This window comes from Liolophura sinensis, chromosome 10, assembly GCF_032854445.1.
Source record: "Liolophura sinensis isolate JHLJ2023 chromosome 10, CUHK_Ljap_v2, whole genome shotgun sequence".
Taxonomy (NCBI): Eukaryota; Metazoa; Mollusca; class Polyplacophora; order Chitonida; family Chitonidae; genus Liolophura; species Liolophura sinensis.
In genome coordinates, this window is record NC_088304.1 from 31,532,593 (window position 1) to 31,551,538 (window position 18,946).

Consider the following 18,946-nt stretch of genomic DNA (forward strand, 5'->3'; position numbering starts at 1 on the left):
TCAGACTGCTGTGCCTTTCTTGTCTCCAACAATATCCAAGGACAATCCCCGCATTTCTGATGACATCGGGGGAAAGGACTTCTCTGGCAGGGATCTCTGACGTGGGACTGGACTCTCCTTGGGCTGGGGATTGTCTACTTTCTTTTCTGCCATTATTCGACACTGCAGCTGGGCGATTTCAAACTGAGAGACAAAGAAAACATCAAAATGTCTTAAACTGAAAACAGAGTCAAAGGTGCAAGCACTGTCCACATTCAGAAACTCACGGTGACATGTGAACAAACTGATGTTACAGTACTAAAGACAGTTATCCTGAGTTTTTTAAGTACTGTATGACATGAAACTGGTTGCAAAAAGCAAATCAGGTTCAATTCTACCTGTATAAAGGCAACGGTTTTGAACCTATGTTCAACTTCATCTATAACTGCGTGCCTTACAATTGCTAGTCCATGCCAGACTTATCATCCCTGGCTCATCTTTACTTGTAACTGTGTGATTTCTGACTCCACGATAAACTTTTATCTTTGGTTGTGTGACTTTTGATTCCTAGATCAACTTTATCTGTAACTGTGTCATGTCTGATTCCATGATCATCTTACCTGTCACAGTGTGATTTCGTGACTCCAAGATCAACTTTACCTGTAACTGTGTCATGTCTGATTCCATGATCAGCTTACCTGTCACAGTGTGATTTTGAGACTCCAAGATCAACTTTACATGAAACTGTGTGATTTCTGGACGTTTACGGTTATGCAGAAACACGGGTTTTACCAGCTTATGAGGACCAATCAAATAACAATAACGGCAAATAACGTCGTGCGATTGGCTCAACTTTACATGAAACTGTGTGATTTCTGACTCTGGTACCAATTTTACCTGAGACTGTGTGATTTCTGACTTTGGGATCAACTTTACCTGTTACAGCAGTGTGTGATTTCTAACTCCAGGATCAGCTTTACCTGTAACTGCCTTGTGTGATTTACCTGTAACTGTGTAACCTTTGACTCCAGGTTTGTGATTGCCATATCTTTCAATCGGTTTTCTGACTCCAATGACCTGACAGTCTCCTTGTAATTTTTCTCTGTTTCTTGCTGTACATAAACAAATCAAGGTTACAGGTTTTTATTAAAAGAATTTCTTCTTTGTAAAATGCTAATTTCTGTAAATTATTCAACTTTTTCAATAATGAAGTCAACACTAAAAATTTGAACTTGAATAGTTCTGATACTCATCATTTATTTTTTTTCCACTTCAGATTCTTCACTGTTCATAATATTTCAAAATGTGCCAAAGTTGCTTCTTATTTTGAACTGCTACAACTGCTACAGTTGTGTAATGTTTCAAACGTTGCCACAGTTGCATAATGTTTCAAACTGTGCCACAATTGCATAATGTTTCAAACTGTACAACTGCATAATGTTTCAAACTGTACCACAACTGCATAATGTTTCAAACTATGCCACAGATGCTTCATACTTCAAACAATGCCATAATTGTTTCCAAATGTGCCACAGGAGTTTATTTGTCAAAATTTGGTGAATATGTATCAAATGGCTGCATCAAACATTTGCACAATATTTCAAAACTGTGTTTCTGTTACTTTAATTATGTTTCAAACTGTGTCTCTATGGTTTAATATTTCAGACGGTCCCACAGTTGCTTCCTTACCCAAAATTCTGTGAACATGGTCTCCACGAGGCTGACGGCCTTGTCCACAATGGGAATACCAGTCTGGGTGCGGCTGGGCGGGGTTGGCTTGTCAGGAGAGGCAGGTTCCACCACAATGTCAGGTACTGGCTTCTTACAAGTCTTCTTACAAGGGGCAACAACCTTCATCAAGCCTTTGAAATCTATTGCTGAACATGTGCTGTGTGATCTTGAACGTCTGCTTGTGCGAGGGCTGGAAAATATTAACATTGAAGTTGAAACTATAAAAGCTTTCTACTTTTAAGTCAGACAGATTTAAGCAAACAATGCAATGCAATTAGTGCAACAGATCATCTACCTGTCACACAAGAAACTTTAAAAAAGTTTCATGGCAAAGTTTTGGGTATCGTTTTGAAAATTTGCCAAATTGACGTAACCTTGATAAAACAAATTCCTCATTTAAAGGCAGATTAAATTTCATCACACACAAACTAAATTGCCATCACAGTGAATTAAGGAGAAGTTTCTTTTGACAAATTTCGCAACACATTTTCAGACTGATAATGTGGAAAAAGTTTCCACCGAAAACCTTGCAGTTGAAAACTGACTGACATTACTGAGACATGACCACAAATTTCGCCCACAAAAGTGCATTTTTAGCAACAAATAAATGTCACAAAATATTATATTTGGTGTCGTTTCTGAAACTTACAATTTTGTGGTAGAATATCATCCCATATTCCAAGCTTACCTCAAAATACCTTTCTAAACTCAATCTAACGCTCAAAATCAGGAAAAATGGGCAACATAGTCATGGACAAAATTTATGGTTATTCAGCATAAATGACAATGTTGGGAAATTTATAACAAAGCCACATGCACAGAATACTTCAACCTTTACAAATTTATGCTATGGTCATGGAAAATACACTTTTTTTGTCCAGTTTTTAAATTTGCCAAATCAGCTCTCAGAGAATGTCATCATCATACTTGATAAATTGCTGAAAAATGACATTCATCCTCAACCGACATAATTTCCACAGGCATGACAGAAAGGACAACTAAAAAGGTGGAATTGTTAATTAAGGTACAAGAACAATACCAAACACATCTACAACACGTAAACTTTTGGAAAATGTCCAAACCTTGCTAACCTGGGGACATGTATACTGAGCAAGTCCGTAACCGGGGAAGGGTTATCTTCCATGGGAACACGGAGGGAGGGGCTACTGTTGCTACGGACTTGGATGTCAGGTGGCCGATCATTGTCAAGGTCCATGTTGGCTAACCTTCTCACCACGCTAAGTCTCTGTCGGCCATAGTCCTTCAGCAATCTCTACATTTTCAAAAGAAAATAAATTTCTAAAGAGACAGTTTTCAAACATTCTGTTTATTGGTTTTTACCTCTGACCACTAGACGGCTACACAAAATTAAGCAGGAGTCAGGGTTTACAATTCAGGAAAACAGTGAGACTGCCTGCATGTTTCTTTGTCATTACATCATATAAAGCCTGAGTCAGAGTGACAATCATGTTATTTATTTCATTACTATAAACATTCATTTTTTTTTTGCATGTTTGAAAAGTGTTTTAATATTCAAGATTATTCTGAAGTCATTATTCTGTGTAGACTGATAAAGTTGTACTTTTTATGAAGCCTTGAATTGGGCAACCCAACCTATGTAGTTTTGTCAACAAACTTAAAATAAAAATTTACATAAATTACACTGAAAGTTGCTCTTTCACATGGAAAAAGTTTGAGGAATAGTGTAGCATTTAGCACCAAACTAATATTTATTTATTTATCAGCTTGGGTGTTTTACGTCATATTCAAGAATATTTCACTGGTATGACGGGGGCCAGTATTCTGATGGGAGGAGACCCGGCAGAGCCCATCCGCTGGTTGCTGACAGACTTTCCCATGTACGACTGGAGAGGAAGCTCACAGTGTATATACATATGCATGTATAAGTGGATTTCAGTTTTATTCCATTTTTGGATACTATAGTGTCAGCTCACCAGTAAAACACAAAACAAAACTGGTGTCTTTCTTTTTTCATTTTTACAACTGCAGTCTGAGGTTTATCAAATACAGCTAACACGGAGTAAACAAACGCTGGTCACCCTATGGATGTACAACCATCGCTATGACCATACTCCGACACCAAATTTCTCCCAAGGGGTGAAAATGGTGAACTGATCAAGTAATAATGAACAAAGAAGGGGAAATTTGACATAACCCATCATTCCTCATACAACTTAGCCATATGATTTCCTCACCTCTGCCTCGGGATGGTCTTTGAGTGCGGACAGGACATCATCTCTGGATAAGACAAACAACTCCGAGTACCCAACAGATCTCACATCTGCTGTCCTCCTGTAAAGAGAATTTGTAGGTTTGTTTGTTTGTTTTCTGCATATTTGTATATCACATCATTTATTTACATACTTATTTAACTGATAATCAACACCTTTTGAATCCTGGTTATTCACAAGAACTACTAACATTCACTCATGCCAACTCGCTTTACTCCGTCACAAAGCGGTGGAAACATTGCATAAGTCACATGGGAGTTAACCTCAGCTTCTCATAACTTCAAAATTAGGTTTTGGTGATGCTCATACTTTATATATTCTGTGTACAAAGCCAAGATATGGCTGAAATACTGCTGATGTGGCATAAAGCCATAATCATTCATTTTAAACATACTATAATTTCTGGTGATTATCCGCCATACTTTTCAGAATAATGTCCAGTGATATTCATTATCCTGCACCCTCCAATTACCCTACACCCTCTCATTACCCTTCACCCTACCATTACCCTGCACCCTCCCATTACCCTTCACCCTCCCATTACCCTACATCCTTCCATGTTATCCTTCACCTCATTGAAACCCCAAGCACTCAATCACTCACTCACTTCACCTCATTGTCTACTTGCCAAAGCCTCGAGCTGAAGTGCCCGGATGTTCTTGTTTGAGAGTGGAAGAAACTGACATGCACAATTATATTTTCCACTGACTTAATACTTATTTATCTATTTATTTGATTGGTGTTTTACGTAGTACTGAAGAATATTTCACATATATACGACGACGGCCAGCATTATGGTGGGAGGAAACTGGCCAGGGCTGACTTAGAAAAACTGCAGCAAAATCAGGCACCTGGATCTGAATCTGGACGGGGTTATAATATTGCACTCACACCGGCGACCTGCATTATGGTTGGAGGAACCTGGGCAGAACCACGGGGGAAACCCACAAACATCCGCAGAGGTTGCTAGCAGACCTTCCCACGTACGGCCCGGAGAGGAAGCCAGCATAAATTCTTATTGGAGACATATCTGTAATTCTTTAGGGAGTTCTATGGGCACATAAAATACCATCATGACAGCATCATATCTATAGGACTAATGTTAATGTCCACCAGCAAAATGAGATCAAAGGAAACTGGGAAGAGAGTTTTGACATCCTGACATGTGCACAATTCTACCATTCTTTTTTCCTATTAAAGTTGTCTCCCCTTAATTCTGACCACAGGAATGAATGATTATGGCTTAATGCCACATCGGGGTCATCTGACCAAAAGAAAATGTCTGAACAATTCACACCAACTTGTCATGTGCAATTTCATTCCTGATAATACTGCAAATATGAAACTGTGCGACACACAATTAAACCACTGGAATGAAAATCGCAATAAGAAATTGTGCTAAACATAATGCTCATGTTAACAAAATGCACATAAATGTAATTCAAGATTACAGCACCTGTTAATACCCTCATCAAGATTGAGTATTCCAATTTCACCGAAAAAATCTCCTGTGCTCATTCGTGTCATCACAGTGCCATTTTCACTGAAATTAAGAGGTGAAGAGAAACAGACAATTACATGTAGTCACTTACAAGGATGTACATACCCTGGATAGGACATGAATACATGCATACTGTGAGAACTACCTAACATGTTGTAGAAATATTATATATGACTCTTTCGTGGTGCTCACAAAGTATTCACCCATACGATGGCAGTTAGTTTTGTGAGTGGTGGAAAGGATAAAACTTGATCCTGATTTACAGCAGCAAACTGAAACAGCGAGACCTGGATTTGATCTCCACCTCACTGACCAATAGTAAGACAGTCACCACAAGTCAGTAAGGGCTCTCTGATAAAATTAATCTAGATGTCAACATAGTCCTTCTGTATACCAATTACTTATTTATACAAAATATTAATGCTTAAATTATAACCTTGACAAAATAGAAAATATTCTGTTATTGTGTGTCGGCCATATTGATGTTGATATACTATACTGTGGTTAATATGTTTTACCTGCGGCCAAACTAAAACAGGTATTTATTTTATTTGATTGGTACAATTGTACTCAACAATGTATTTTATTAATCTCAAATTTTTGCGTGGAGATATTTAACCACTCCGAGCAATAAGGAAATAACCACTCCTCACCATGTTCATTACAGACCCCCCAGGCATAAGGTAACACCAGAGGCAGCGAAAACAAGATTCAACACAATAAAATTAGTCATCTAAAGGAAGCGTTACACCCAGGCAGGAAATCATGAAAACTATATAGTTTCTGGGATTAATTTTTCACCTAATGACCTCAACGACACCATCAGCAATGATGAACATTTCCCTGGCAATTTCACCATGACGACAGATCAGGTCACCCGGCGTGAAAATGTAGGCCTTCATTTTGAGCACCAAATCGTGAAGAAACTCTGGCTGGCATTCCTGAAAGATGGTCACCTGTAAAAGTAAACAAACATCAGGTGAGAATATTTGTGCACCAATTAAGTAATATTTGATATGTTCGCTTTCACACTTTTCTGCAAAAAAAGAAAAAATGAAACACAAAGAAATGTCCTCCACCAAAAAGAAAAAAAAAAAAAGACAAAAAACAATCTCGATGAGGTGAATATATTTGAGGTGATAAGTATCTGTCTGTCGGTCCAACACTTTCTTCATCAGCCACTGTCCACAAGTCAACTTTACAGAAAATATTATACATAAATCGGTAAACCTTTGACTATTGGTTTTGGCACAAGCACCAATCCATTTCTTTTTTAGTGATGATCCTGGATTTTTACTTACTTGTTTTATTTTTTTATTTGATAAGTGTTTTACGGTGTACTAAAAAATAACTGACTTATAAGATGTCGGCCAGTATTATGGTGGGAGGAAATCGGGCAGAGTCCACGACCATTCGCAGGTTGCTGGAAAACTTTCCCATGTACGGCCGCCTTGAGATGGGCATGAACTTTGAACCTGAACTCACAACCACTGCATTGGTGAGAGGCTCCTTGGTCATTGCGCAGCACTGGCTTACTAACCACCTTGGTCACAGAGAGGCCCAGTATTTTTTAAAAAAACAATGTCTCACCACTGTAAGATGTCTCTCAGTCAACAACCTGACAGACAAAATTCTGCACAGATTTTGGCTAAACTGTGCGCACAACTTGGTACTGGGGCAGGTACTAAATTCTGGTAGATCCTTTCCTCATCTGGGCGCACATCCAAGAATTTTTCATTACATAAATGCAGAATATTGTCCCTCTATTTGTTGTCTGTTTAGCAATACATTTAGCAATGGCAGAAGTTTGTTCTCTCGATTTTTTTTTCTTATTTCACCTTTTTAACGCCACACTAAAGCAGTTTTCAATTTAAGGTTGACGGGACAGTTTTATGGGTGGAGAAAACCGAGTATTTACTGGTCTTTCCCACATGTCACATGGTGATATACATCCATGTGATATACATACACGCACAACCATGTGACATACACACACGCACAACCAGGTGACACACACACGCTCAACCATGTGACATACACGCACAACCATGTGGCACATGCACATGCACAACCATGTGACATACACACATGCACAACCATGTGACACACACATGCTCAACCATGTGACATACACGCACAACCATGTGACACATGGACATGCACAACCATGTGACATACACACACGCACAACCATGTGACATACACACATGCACAACCATGTGACACACACATGCTCAACCATGTGACATACACACACAACCATGTGGCACATGCACATGCACAACCATGTGACACACACACATGCACAACCATGTGACACATGCACATGCACAACCATGTGACATACACACACGCACAACCATATGACACACACGAGCACAGCCATGTGACACACACACATGCACAACCATGTGACACACACACACGCACAACCATGTGACATACACACACGCACAGCCATGTGACATACACACACGCACAACCATGTGACATACACACACGCACAACCATGTGGCACATGCACATGCACAACCATGTGACATACACACACGCACAACCATATGACACACACGAGCACAGCCATGTGACACACACACATGCACAACCATGTGACACACACACACGCACAACCATGTGACATACACACATGCACAACCATGTGACACACACGAGCACAGCCATGTGACATACACACACGCACAACCATGTGACATACACACACGCACAACCATGTGACATACACACACGCACAACCATGTAACATACACACACACGCACAACCATGTGACATACACACACATGCACAACCATGTGACATACACACGCACAACCATGTGACATACACACGCACAACCATGTGACTTACACATACAGCCATACAACCTTGTGACATACACGTACAACCATGTGACATACACACAAGCACAACCATGTGACATACACGCACAACCATGTGACATACACACACGCACAACCATGTGACATACACACACGTATAACCATGTGACATACACACGCACAACCATGTGACATACACACACACAGCCATGTGACATACACATACAACCATGTGACATACACACACACACAACCATGTGACTACACATGCACAACCATGTGACATACACACACACGCACAACCATGTGACATACACGCGCACAACCATGTGACATGCACAACCATGTGACACACACACAACCGTGTTACATACACACATACGCACAACCATGTGACACAACCATGTGACATACACACACACGCACAACCATGTGACATACACATACGCACAACCATGTGACATACACACACACACGCACAAACATGTGACATACACACGCACAACCATGTGACATACACACACACACGCACAAACATGTGACATACACACGCACAACCATATGACTTACACATACAACCATGTGATATACATACATGCACAACCATGTAAAATACACACACGCACAACCATGTGACATACACACAAACGCACAACCATGTAACATACGCACACACACAACCATGTGTCATACACACATGCACAATCATGTGACATACATACACACGCACAACCATGTGACTTACACATACAACCATGTGACACACACACACGCACAACCATGTGACATACACACATGCACAACCATGTGACATACACACACGCACAACCATGTAACATACACACATGCACAACCATGTGACATACACACACACACGCACAACCATGTGACATACACGTACAACCATGTGACATACACACGCACAACCATGTGACATACACACACGCACAACCATGTGACATACACACACGCATAACCATGTGACATACACACACACACGCACAACCATGTGACATACACATGCACAACCATGTGACATACACACGCACAACCATGTGACTTACACATACAGCCATACAACCTTGTGACATACACATACAACCATGTGACATACACACACATACAACCATGTGACATACACACACGCACAACCATGTGACATACACGCACAACCATGTGACATACACACACGCACAACCATGTGACATACACACATGTATAACCATGTGACATACACACGCACAACCATGTGACATACACACGCACAGCCATGTGACATACACATACAACCATGTGACATACACACACGCACAACCATGTGACTACACATGCACAACCATGTGACATACACACACACGCACAACCATGTGACATACACACACACGCACAACCATGTGACACAACCATGTGACATACACACACACGCACAACCATGTGACATACACACACGCACAACCATGTGACATACACGCGCACAACCATGTGACATACACACACACGCACAACCATGTGACATACACACGCACAACCATGTGACATACACACGCACAACCATGTGACATACACATACGCACAACCATGTAACATACACACACGCACAGCCATGTGACACACACACACGCACAACCATGTGACATACATGCACAACCATGTGACATACACGCACAACCATGTGACATACACACATGCACAACCATGTGACATACTCACGCACAACTATGTGACATACACACACACGCACAACCATGTGACATACACACGCACAACCATGTGACTTACACATACAACCATGTGATATACATACACGCACAACCATGTGACATACACACACGCACAACCATGTGACATACACACACACGCACAACCATGTAACATACACACACGCACAACCATGTGTCATACACACATGCACAATCATGTGACATACATACACACGCACAACCATGTGACATACACACGCACAACAATGTGACTTACACATACAACCATACAACCTTGTGACATACACGTACAACCATGTGACATACACACACATACAACCATGTGACATAGACAGATGCACAACCATGTGACATACACGCACAACCATGTGACATACACGCACAACCATGTGACACACACACGCACAACCATGTGACATACACACACGTATAACCATATGACATACACACGCACAACCCTGTGACACACACACGCACAACCATGTGACTTACACATACAACCATGTGACATACACACACGCACAACCATGTGACATACACGCACGCACAACCATGTGACATACACACACACGCACAACCATGTGACATACACACACACACGCACAACCATGTGACATACACGTACAACCATGTGACATACACACGCACAACCATGTGACATACACACACGCACAACCATGTGACATACACACACGCATAACCATGTGACATACACACACACACGCACAACCATGTGACATACACATGCACAACCATGTGACATACACACGCACAACCATGTGACTTACACATACAGCCATACAACCTTGTGACATACACATACAACCATGTGACATACACACACATACAACCATGTGACATACACACACGCACAACCATGTGACATACACGCACAACCATGTGACATACACACACGCACAACCATGTGACATACACACATGTATAACCATGTGACATACACACGCACAACCATGTGACATACACACGCACAGCCATGTGACATACACATACAACCATGTGACATACACACACGCACAACCATGTGACTACACATGCACAACCATGTGACATACACACACACGCACAACCATGTGACATACACACACACGCACAACCATGTGACACAACCATGTGACATACACACACACGCACAACCATGTGACATACACACACGCACAACCATGTGACATACACACGCACAACCATGTGACATACACACACACGCACAACCATGTGACATACACACGCACAACCATGTGACATACACACGCACAACCATGTGACATACACATACGCACAACCATGTAACATACACACACGCACAGCCATGTGACACACACACACGCACAACCATGTGACATACATGCACAACCATGTGACATACACGCACAACCATGTGACATACACACATGCACAACCATGTGACATACTCACGCACAACTATGTGACATACACACACACGCACAACCATGTGACATACACACGCACAACCATGTGACTTACACATACAACCATGTGATATACATACACGCACAACCATGTGACATACACACACGCACAACCATGTGACATACACACACACGCACAACCATGTAACATACACACACGCACAACCATGTGTCATACACACATGCACAATCATGTGACATACATACACACGCACAACCATGTGACATACACACGCACAACAATGTGACTTACACATACAACCATACAACCTTGTGACATACACGTACAACCATGTGACATACACACACATACAACCATGTGACATAGACAGATGCACAACCATGTGACATACACGCACAACCATGTGACATACACGCACAACCATGTGACACACACACGCACAACCATGTGACATACACACACGTATAACCATATGACATACACACGCACAACCCTGTGACACACACACGCACAACCATGTGACTTACACATACAACCATGTGACATACACACACGCACAACCATGTGACATACACGCACGCACAACCATGTGACATACACACACACGCACAACCATGTGACATACACACGCACAACAATGTGACTTACACATACAACCATACAACCTTGTGACATACACGTACAACCATGTGACATACACACACATACAACCATGTGACATACACACACGTACAACCATGTGACACACACATGCACAACCATGTGACATACACACACGCACAACCATGTGACATACACACACGCACAACCATGTGACATAGACACGCACAACCATGTGACATAGACACGCACAACCATGTGACATAGACACGCACAACCATGTGACATACACACACACACAACCTTGTGACATACACACACGCACAACCATGTGACATACACATACAACCATGTGACATACACACACACAACCTTGTGACATACACACACGCACAACCATGTGACATACACACACGCACAACCATGTGACATACACACACGCACAACCAGGTGACATACACACACACACAACCTTGTGACATACACACACACACAACCTTGTGACATACACACACGCACAACCATGTGACATACACACACGCACAACCATGTGACATAGACACGCACAACCATGTGACATAGACACGCACAACCATGTGACATAGACACGCACAACCATGTGACATACACACACACACAACCTTGTGACATACACACACGCACAACCATGTGACATACACATACAACCATGTGACATACACACACACAACCTTGTGACATACACACACGCACAACCATGTGACATACACACACGCACAACCATGTGACATACACACACGCACAACCATGTGACATAGACACGCACAACCATGTGACATAGACACGCACAACCATGTGACATACACACACACACAACCTTGTGACATACACACACGCACAACCATGTGACATACACACACACGCACAACCATGTGACATACACACACGTACAACCATGTGACATACACACACGCACAACCATGTGACATACACACACACACAACCTTGTGACATACACACACGCACAACCATGTGACATACACACACACAACCATGTGACATAGACACGCACAACCATGTGACATACACATACAACCATGTGACATACACACACACACAACCTTGTGACATACACACACGCACAACCATGTGACATACACACACGCACAACCATGTGACATACACACACGCACAACCATGTGACATAGACACACACAACCATTTGACATAGACACGCACAACCATGTGACATACACACACACACAACCTTGTGACATACACACACGCACAACCATGTGACATACACACACACGCACAACCATGTGACATACACACACGCATAACCATGTGACATACACACACGTACAACCATGTGACACAGACACACACGCATACCATGTGACATACACACACATACAATCATAAGACATACACACAGGCACAACCATGTGACATACGCACACGCACAACCATGTGACACACACACACGCACAACACACTGGTGAACGCCACGAAGCTTTAATGAACAGGTTGTGCAAACGGCCACAAAAGCATCGTGGCCCAATAATGCATATAGTCCCCAGGGTCCCACTATCAGTGAGAGCGGGGGTATCCACAAATATTTATTTATTAATATACTTGATTGGTGTTTTACGCCATACTCAAGGATATTTCACTTATACGATGGCGGTCAGCATTATGGTGGGTGGAAACCGGGCAGGGATCTAAAATACAAATAATCCTCCACCCAAGATTCCCACATACACATCATGGATATGACCAACATTTCATCTCTGCCCTGTAAAATACTTGTGGCTAAAGTCAACAGTTAAAACCCCATCACAACGGGTAGTTTTAGCACTGCAAGTCAAGGTTTTGATACACATGCATGAAGGTGACACTGAGGAGGTGGTCCAAATTTTAATTTCTAGGACATACAAAAATAGCCTCTAAAATCATAATCTTAGTGGAATCAGCCCCTGGTCACCTGGGCTAGTTTTCAGTTCCATACAATGATTTAATATGGCTTAAAGCCACTTTGGCAATACTACAGTCATGATCTTATCTTATACCATTAGGCTATGTACACAAACACTAAGAGACAAAATGATCTCCAGCCACAATGCGGCTGAGTGACAATTTAGGCGCAAGACACTGATTTAGTGAAAGTCGAACAATACCACATTTCTGATTAATTCAATAGTGTTTCCTTGACGACCATCTGACAAATAGTAAAACTGGTAGGTGGGTGGGCAGACCTCATTTGTAGCTGGAACAAGCAATAAAACAGCCTTGGTCATATACGTGTGTATGCAGCTTGTAAACCCTAACAAAGGCCAAAGATGAAGTATTCTGAGATTAGCAACAAGGGCCACAGCTGTGCTGGCAGGCAGGAGCATATTGAAAGGCATCCTATCAGTGGCAATGAGAAAATTGTTTTTCTTTGTTCTTGTATTGGAGATACATGTGTTATAGCATGATAAGAGATGTGAAGGTGGTGGTGATGATGATGAAAGATGGTTACAATGATGAAAAACGGTAGTCAGGTGATCAATGAAAGCACAGGTGGTGGTGATGATGGTGGTGGTGATGATGATGATGATGATGATGATGATGATGAATGAAGGTGGCCCTGATGATGAATGGCAGAAGTGATGATGATGAAAAAAGGCAACCATGATGATGAATGAAGGCGTTCATGATGATGAATGAAGGTGCCTGCGATTGTGAATGAAGGCGGCTGCGATCGTGAATGAAGGCGGCTGGGATCGTGAATGAAGGTGCCTGCGATTGTGAATGAAGGCGGCTGCGATCGTGAATGAAGGCGGCTGCGATCGTGAATGAAGGCGGCTGCGATCGTGAAAGAAGGCGGCTGCGATTGTGAATGAAGGCGGCTGCGATCGTGAATGAAGGCGGCTGGGATCGTGAATGAAGGCGGCTGCGATCGTGAATGAAGGTGGCTGCGATCGTGAATGAAGGTGGCTGTGTTTATGAATGAAGGTGGCTGCGATCGTATCAATCGATCATGAACGAAGTCAGTCATTATGAAACATGGCCACAATGAATACAATACAGAACAGAAAGAAAGCTGATTGGCCTAGAATTATTGGCAAAATAGAAGCAATTCCACACTAAAGGCAACATACTTGTATTAAGACATCAATGCAGATTGATCTTTTGTTTTTGTTTTCACGGAAAAAGTAGGTCATCTGCACAAACACATCTTGACAATGTTTATAATTCATCTTACCTCTTTCAGAAGTTACATTAAACCTTTTAACTGGATAATGTTAATTGTCTTAAATTTTCCAGATTGATCAGGTTAATTATCTCCCATTTCAAGAGTAACCTCTCACCTGGTCGATGTTAATTATCTCACCTTTTTCAAGATTAACCTCTCACCTGGCTGATGTTAATTATCTCACCTTTTTCAAGATTAACCTCTCTCCAGGTCAATGCTAATCATCTCACCTTTTTAAAGATTATCTTCTCATCTTGTAACTGTTATTATCCCAACTTTTCAAGACTAACTATCTCAACTTTTCAATAATAACCTCTCACCTGGTCAATGCTAATTATTTCAACTTTTCAAGATTAATTATCTCAACTTTTCAAGATTAATGTCTCACCTGGTCAACGTTTATAATCATCTCACCTTTTTAAAGATTAACTTCTCATCTTGACAATGTTAATTATCTCAACTTTTCAAATTAATTATCTCAACTTTTCAAATTAATTATCTCAACTTTTCAAGATTAATTAAGTTAAAGTGAGTTAACAAGTCACTTTTTAAAAGACTAACCTCTCACTTGGTCAATATTAATTATCTCAACTTTTCATGTTTAACCCCTCACCTGGACATTGTTAATTATCTCACCTTTTTCAGAGTCTCAAGATTAACATGTATGGCCAATTCCGTCTTCAGCTTATCAGGTAGTAAGCCTAAAGAATTGATGTCCCAACTCCCATCCATGCGACCCCTGAAAATAACATTTATTACTTTTTGTATCATTTTACATGTAATATTTCACTATCCCTAGATGGCTCTATGGTAGATGTCTAAAAGATGCAGGTAATGCTACAACACCTCCAGACTTCATGCATGCACAGTTTAGTTAATTCAGTTTGGGCACTGTTCATATTAAAATCACATTATTTCAATATCTTAATCAAATGACCTTTCCCTTTTTTTTAAATTTAAATTTCATCAAAAAGTTTCATTAAAGTTATGAAATATTATCATACTTTTGCTTGAGTAATTTGAGCACACCTTGTTTTGGGCACATCCTTTAATATCATAATCTGCCAGCAACCTGTGGATGGTCGTGGGGCTCTGCCCAGTTTCCTCCCACCATAATGCTGGCCACCGTATAAGTGAAATATTCTTGAGTACAGCATAAAACACCAAGCAAATAAATAAATAAATCAATTTAATATCATAAACTAAAGGATAATCTGAAACCAGTTATTCAGCTACCGCAGTAAATGACCTAAAATTTCGCCAATGACTACGGTGACCATTTTGCCAGATTCTGAGAGTTCCACTGATCTTAGATGGTATTTTCAAGTTTGCCTGCAAGGTAGGATGTATATGTAACAGTGTTAATGTCAGTGTTTAGTGTACCTGCAAGGAGTTTGGCCAGAACTGCTCAAGCATACATATATGTAAGCTTGGGTTTTTTTGATATCCTGCTGGCAAAATCTCAGTTTCCGCACCACCAGTAATATTTCATGACACATTTTTGCCTCTAAAATGCATTTTTTGGTGGATTTTTGGGTCATTTACTAAATGTTTTCAGAATTAAAATCTTAGATCACATACTCAAAATATTTTTTTTTTTCACAATCTGCTCTTTACTGGCTTTTACATTTTAAAGGTCACCAATTACAGAACATATATGTCTTGTGAAGCAAGACACCAATGTATACAGAATCCATAACACAGACATGACAACTGAAGTAAGATACCAATGTATACAGAATCCATAACACAGACATGACAACTGAAGTAGGATACCAATGTATACAGAATACATAACACAGACATGACAACTGAAGCAAGACACCAATGTATACAGAATCCATAACACAGACATGACAACTGAAGTAAGATACCAATGTATACAGAATCCATAACACAGACATGACAACTGAAGTAAGATACCAATGTATACAGAATCCATAACACAGACATGACAACTGAAGTAGGATACCAATGTATACAGAATACATAACACAGACATGACAACTGAAGCAAGACACCAATGTATACAGAATCCATAACACAGACATGACAAATGAAATAAGATACCAATGTATACAGAATCCATAACACAGACATGACAACTGAAGTAAGATACCAATGTATACAGAATCCATAACACAGACATGACAACTGAAATAAGATACCAATGTATACAGAATACATAACACAGACATGACAACTGAAATAAGATACCAATGTATACAGAATACATAACACAGACATGACAACTGAAGCAAGACACCAATGTATACAGAATCCATAACACAGACATGACAACTGAAGTAGGATACCAATGTATACTGAATCCATAACACAGACATGACAACTGAAATACGATACCAATGTATACAGAATCCATAACACAGACATGACAACTGAAGTAAGATACCAATGTATACAGAATACATAACACAGACATGACAACTGAAGTAGGATACCAATGTATACAGAATCCATAACACAGACATGACAACTGAAGTAGGATACCAATGTATACAGAATCCATAACACAGACATGACAACTGAAGCAAGACACCAATGTATACAGAATCCATAACACAGACATGACAACTGAAGCAAGACACCAATGTATACAGAATCCATAACACAGACATGACAACTGAAGTAAGATACCAATGTATACAGAATCCATAACACAGACATGACAACTGAAGTAAGATACCAATGTATACAGAATCCATAACACAGACATGACAACTGAAGTAGGATACCAATGTATACAGAATACATAACACAGACATGACAACTGAAGCAAGACACCAATGTATACAGAATCCATAACACAGACATGACAAATGAAATAAGATACCAATGTATACAGAATCCATAACACAGACATGACAACTGAAGTAAGATACCAATGTATACAGAATCCATAATACAGACATGACAACTGAAATAAGATACCAATGTATACAGAATACATAACACAGACATGACAACTGAAATAAGATACCAATGTATACAGAATACATAACACAGACATGACAACTGAAGCAAGACACCAATGTATACAGAATCCATAACACAGACATGACAACTGAAGTAGGATACCAATGTATACTGAATCCATAACACAGACATGACAACTGAAATACGATACCAATGTATACAGAATCCATAACACAGACATGACAACTGAAGTAAGATACCAATGTATACAGAATCCATAACACAGACATGACAACTGAAGTAGGATACCAATGTATACAGAATCCATAACACAGACATGACAACTGAAGTAGGATACCAATGTATACAGAATCTATAACACAGACATGACAACTGAAGTAAGATACCAATGTATACAGAATCCATAACACAGACATGACAACTGAAATAAGATACCAATGTATACAGAATCCATAACACAGACATGACAACTGAAGTAGGATACCAATGTATACAAAATCTATAACACAGACATGACAACTGAAGTAGGACACCAATGTATACAGAATCCATAACACAGACATGACAACTGAAGCAAGACACCAATGTATACTGAATCCATAACACAGACTTGACAACTGAAATAAGATACCAATGTATACAGAATCCATAACACAGACATGACAACTGAAGTAGGATACGAATGTATACAGAATCCATACCACAGACATGACAACTGAAGTAAAATACCAATGTA

The 18,946-nt window shown here is 40.4% G+C and overlaps 1 protein-coding gene across 1 annotated transcript in view; it reads right to left on the bottom strand.

Moving 5' to 3' along the window:
- The window catches only part of LOC135477114 (cyclic nucleotide-gated channel rod photoreceptor subunit alpha-like), a 45,938-nt gene continuing 26,992 nt past the window's right edge, over positions 1 to 18,946 (bottom strand). Inside the window, exons 5-12 of the mRNA XM_064757268.1 lie at positions 15,889 to 15,991; positions 6,265 to 6,419; positions 5,419 to 5,505; positions 3,927 to 4,023; positions 2,802 to 2,983; positions 1,669 to 1,900; positions 984 to 1,091; positions 1 to 183 (exon numbers count right to left, since the gene is read on the bottom strand). Of these exons, the coding sequence (XP_064613338.1) occupies positions 1 to 183; positions 984 to 1,091; positions 1,669 to 1,900; positions 2,802 to 2,983; positions 3,927 to 4,023; positions 5,419 to 5,505; positions 6,265 to 6,419; positions 15,889 to 15,991 (1,147 nt within the window). The remainder of the gene's footprint in view (positions 184 to 983; positions 1,092 to 1,668; positions 1,901 to 2,801; positions 2,984 to 3,926; positions 4,024 to 5,418; positions 5,506 to 6,264; positions 6,420 to 15,888; positions 15,992 to 18,946) is intronic.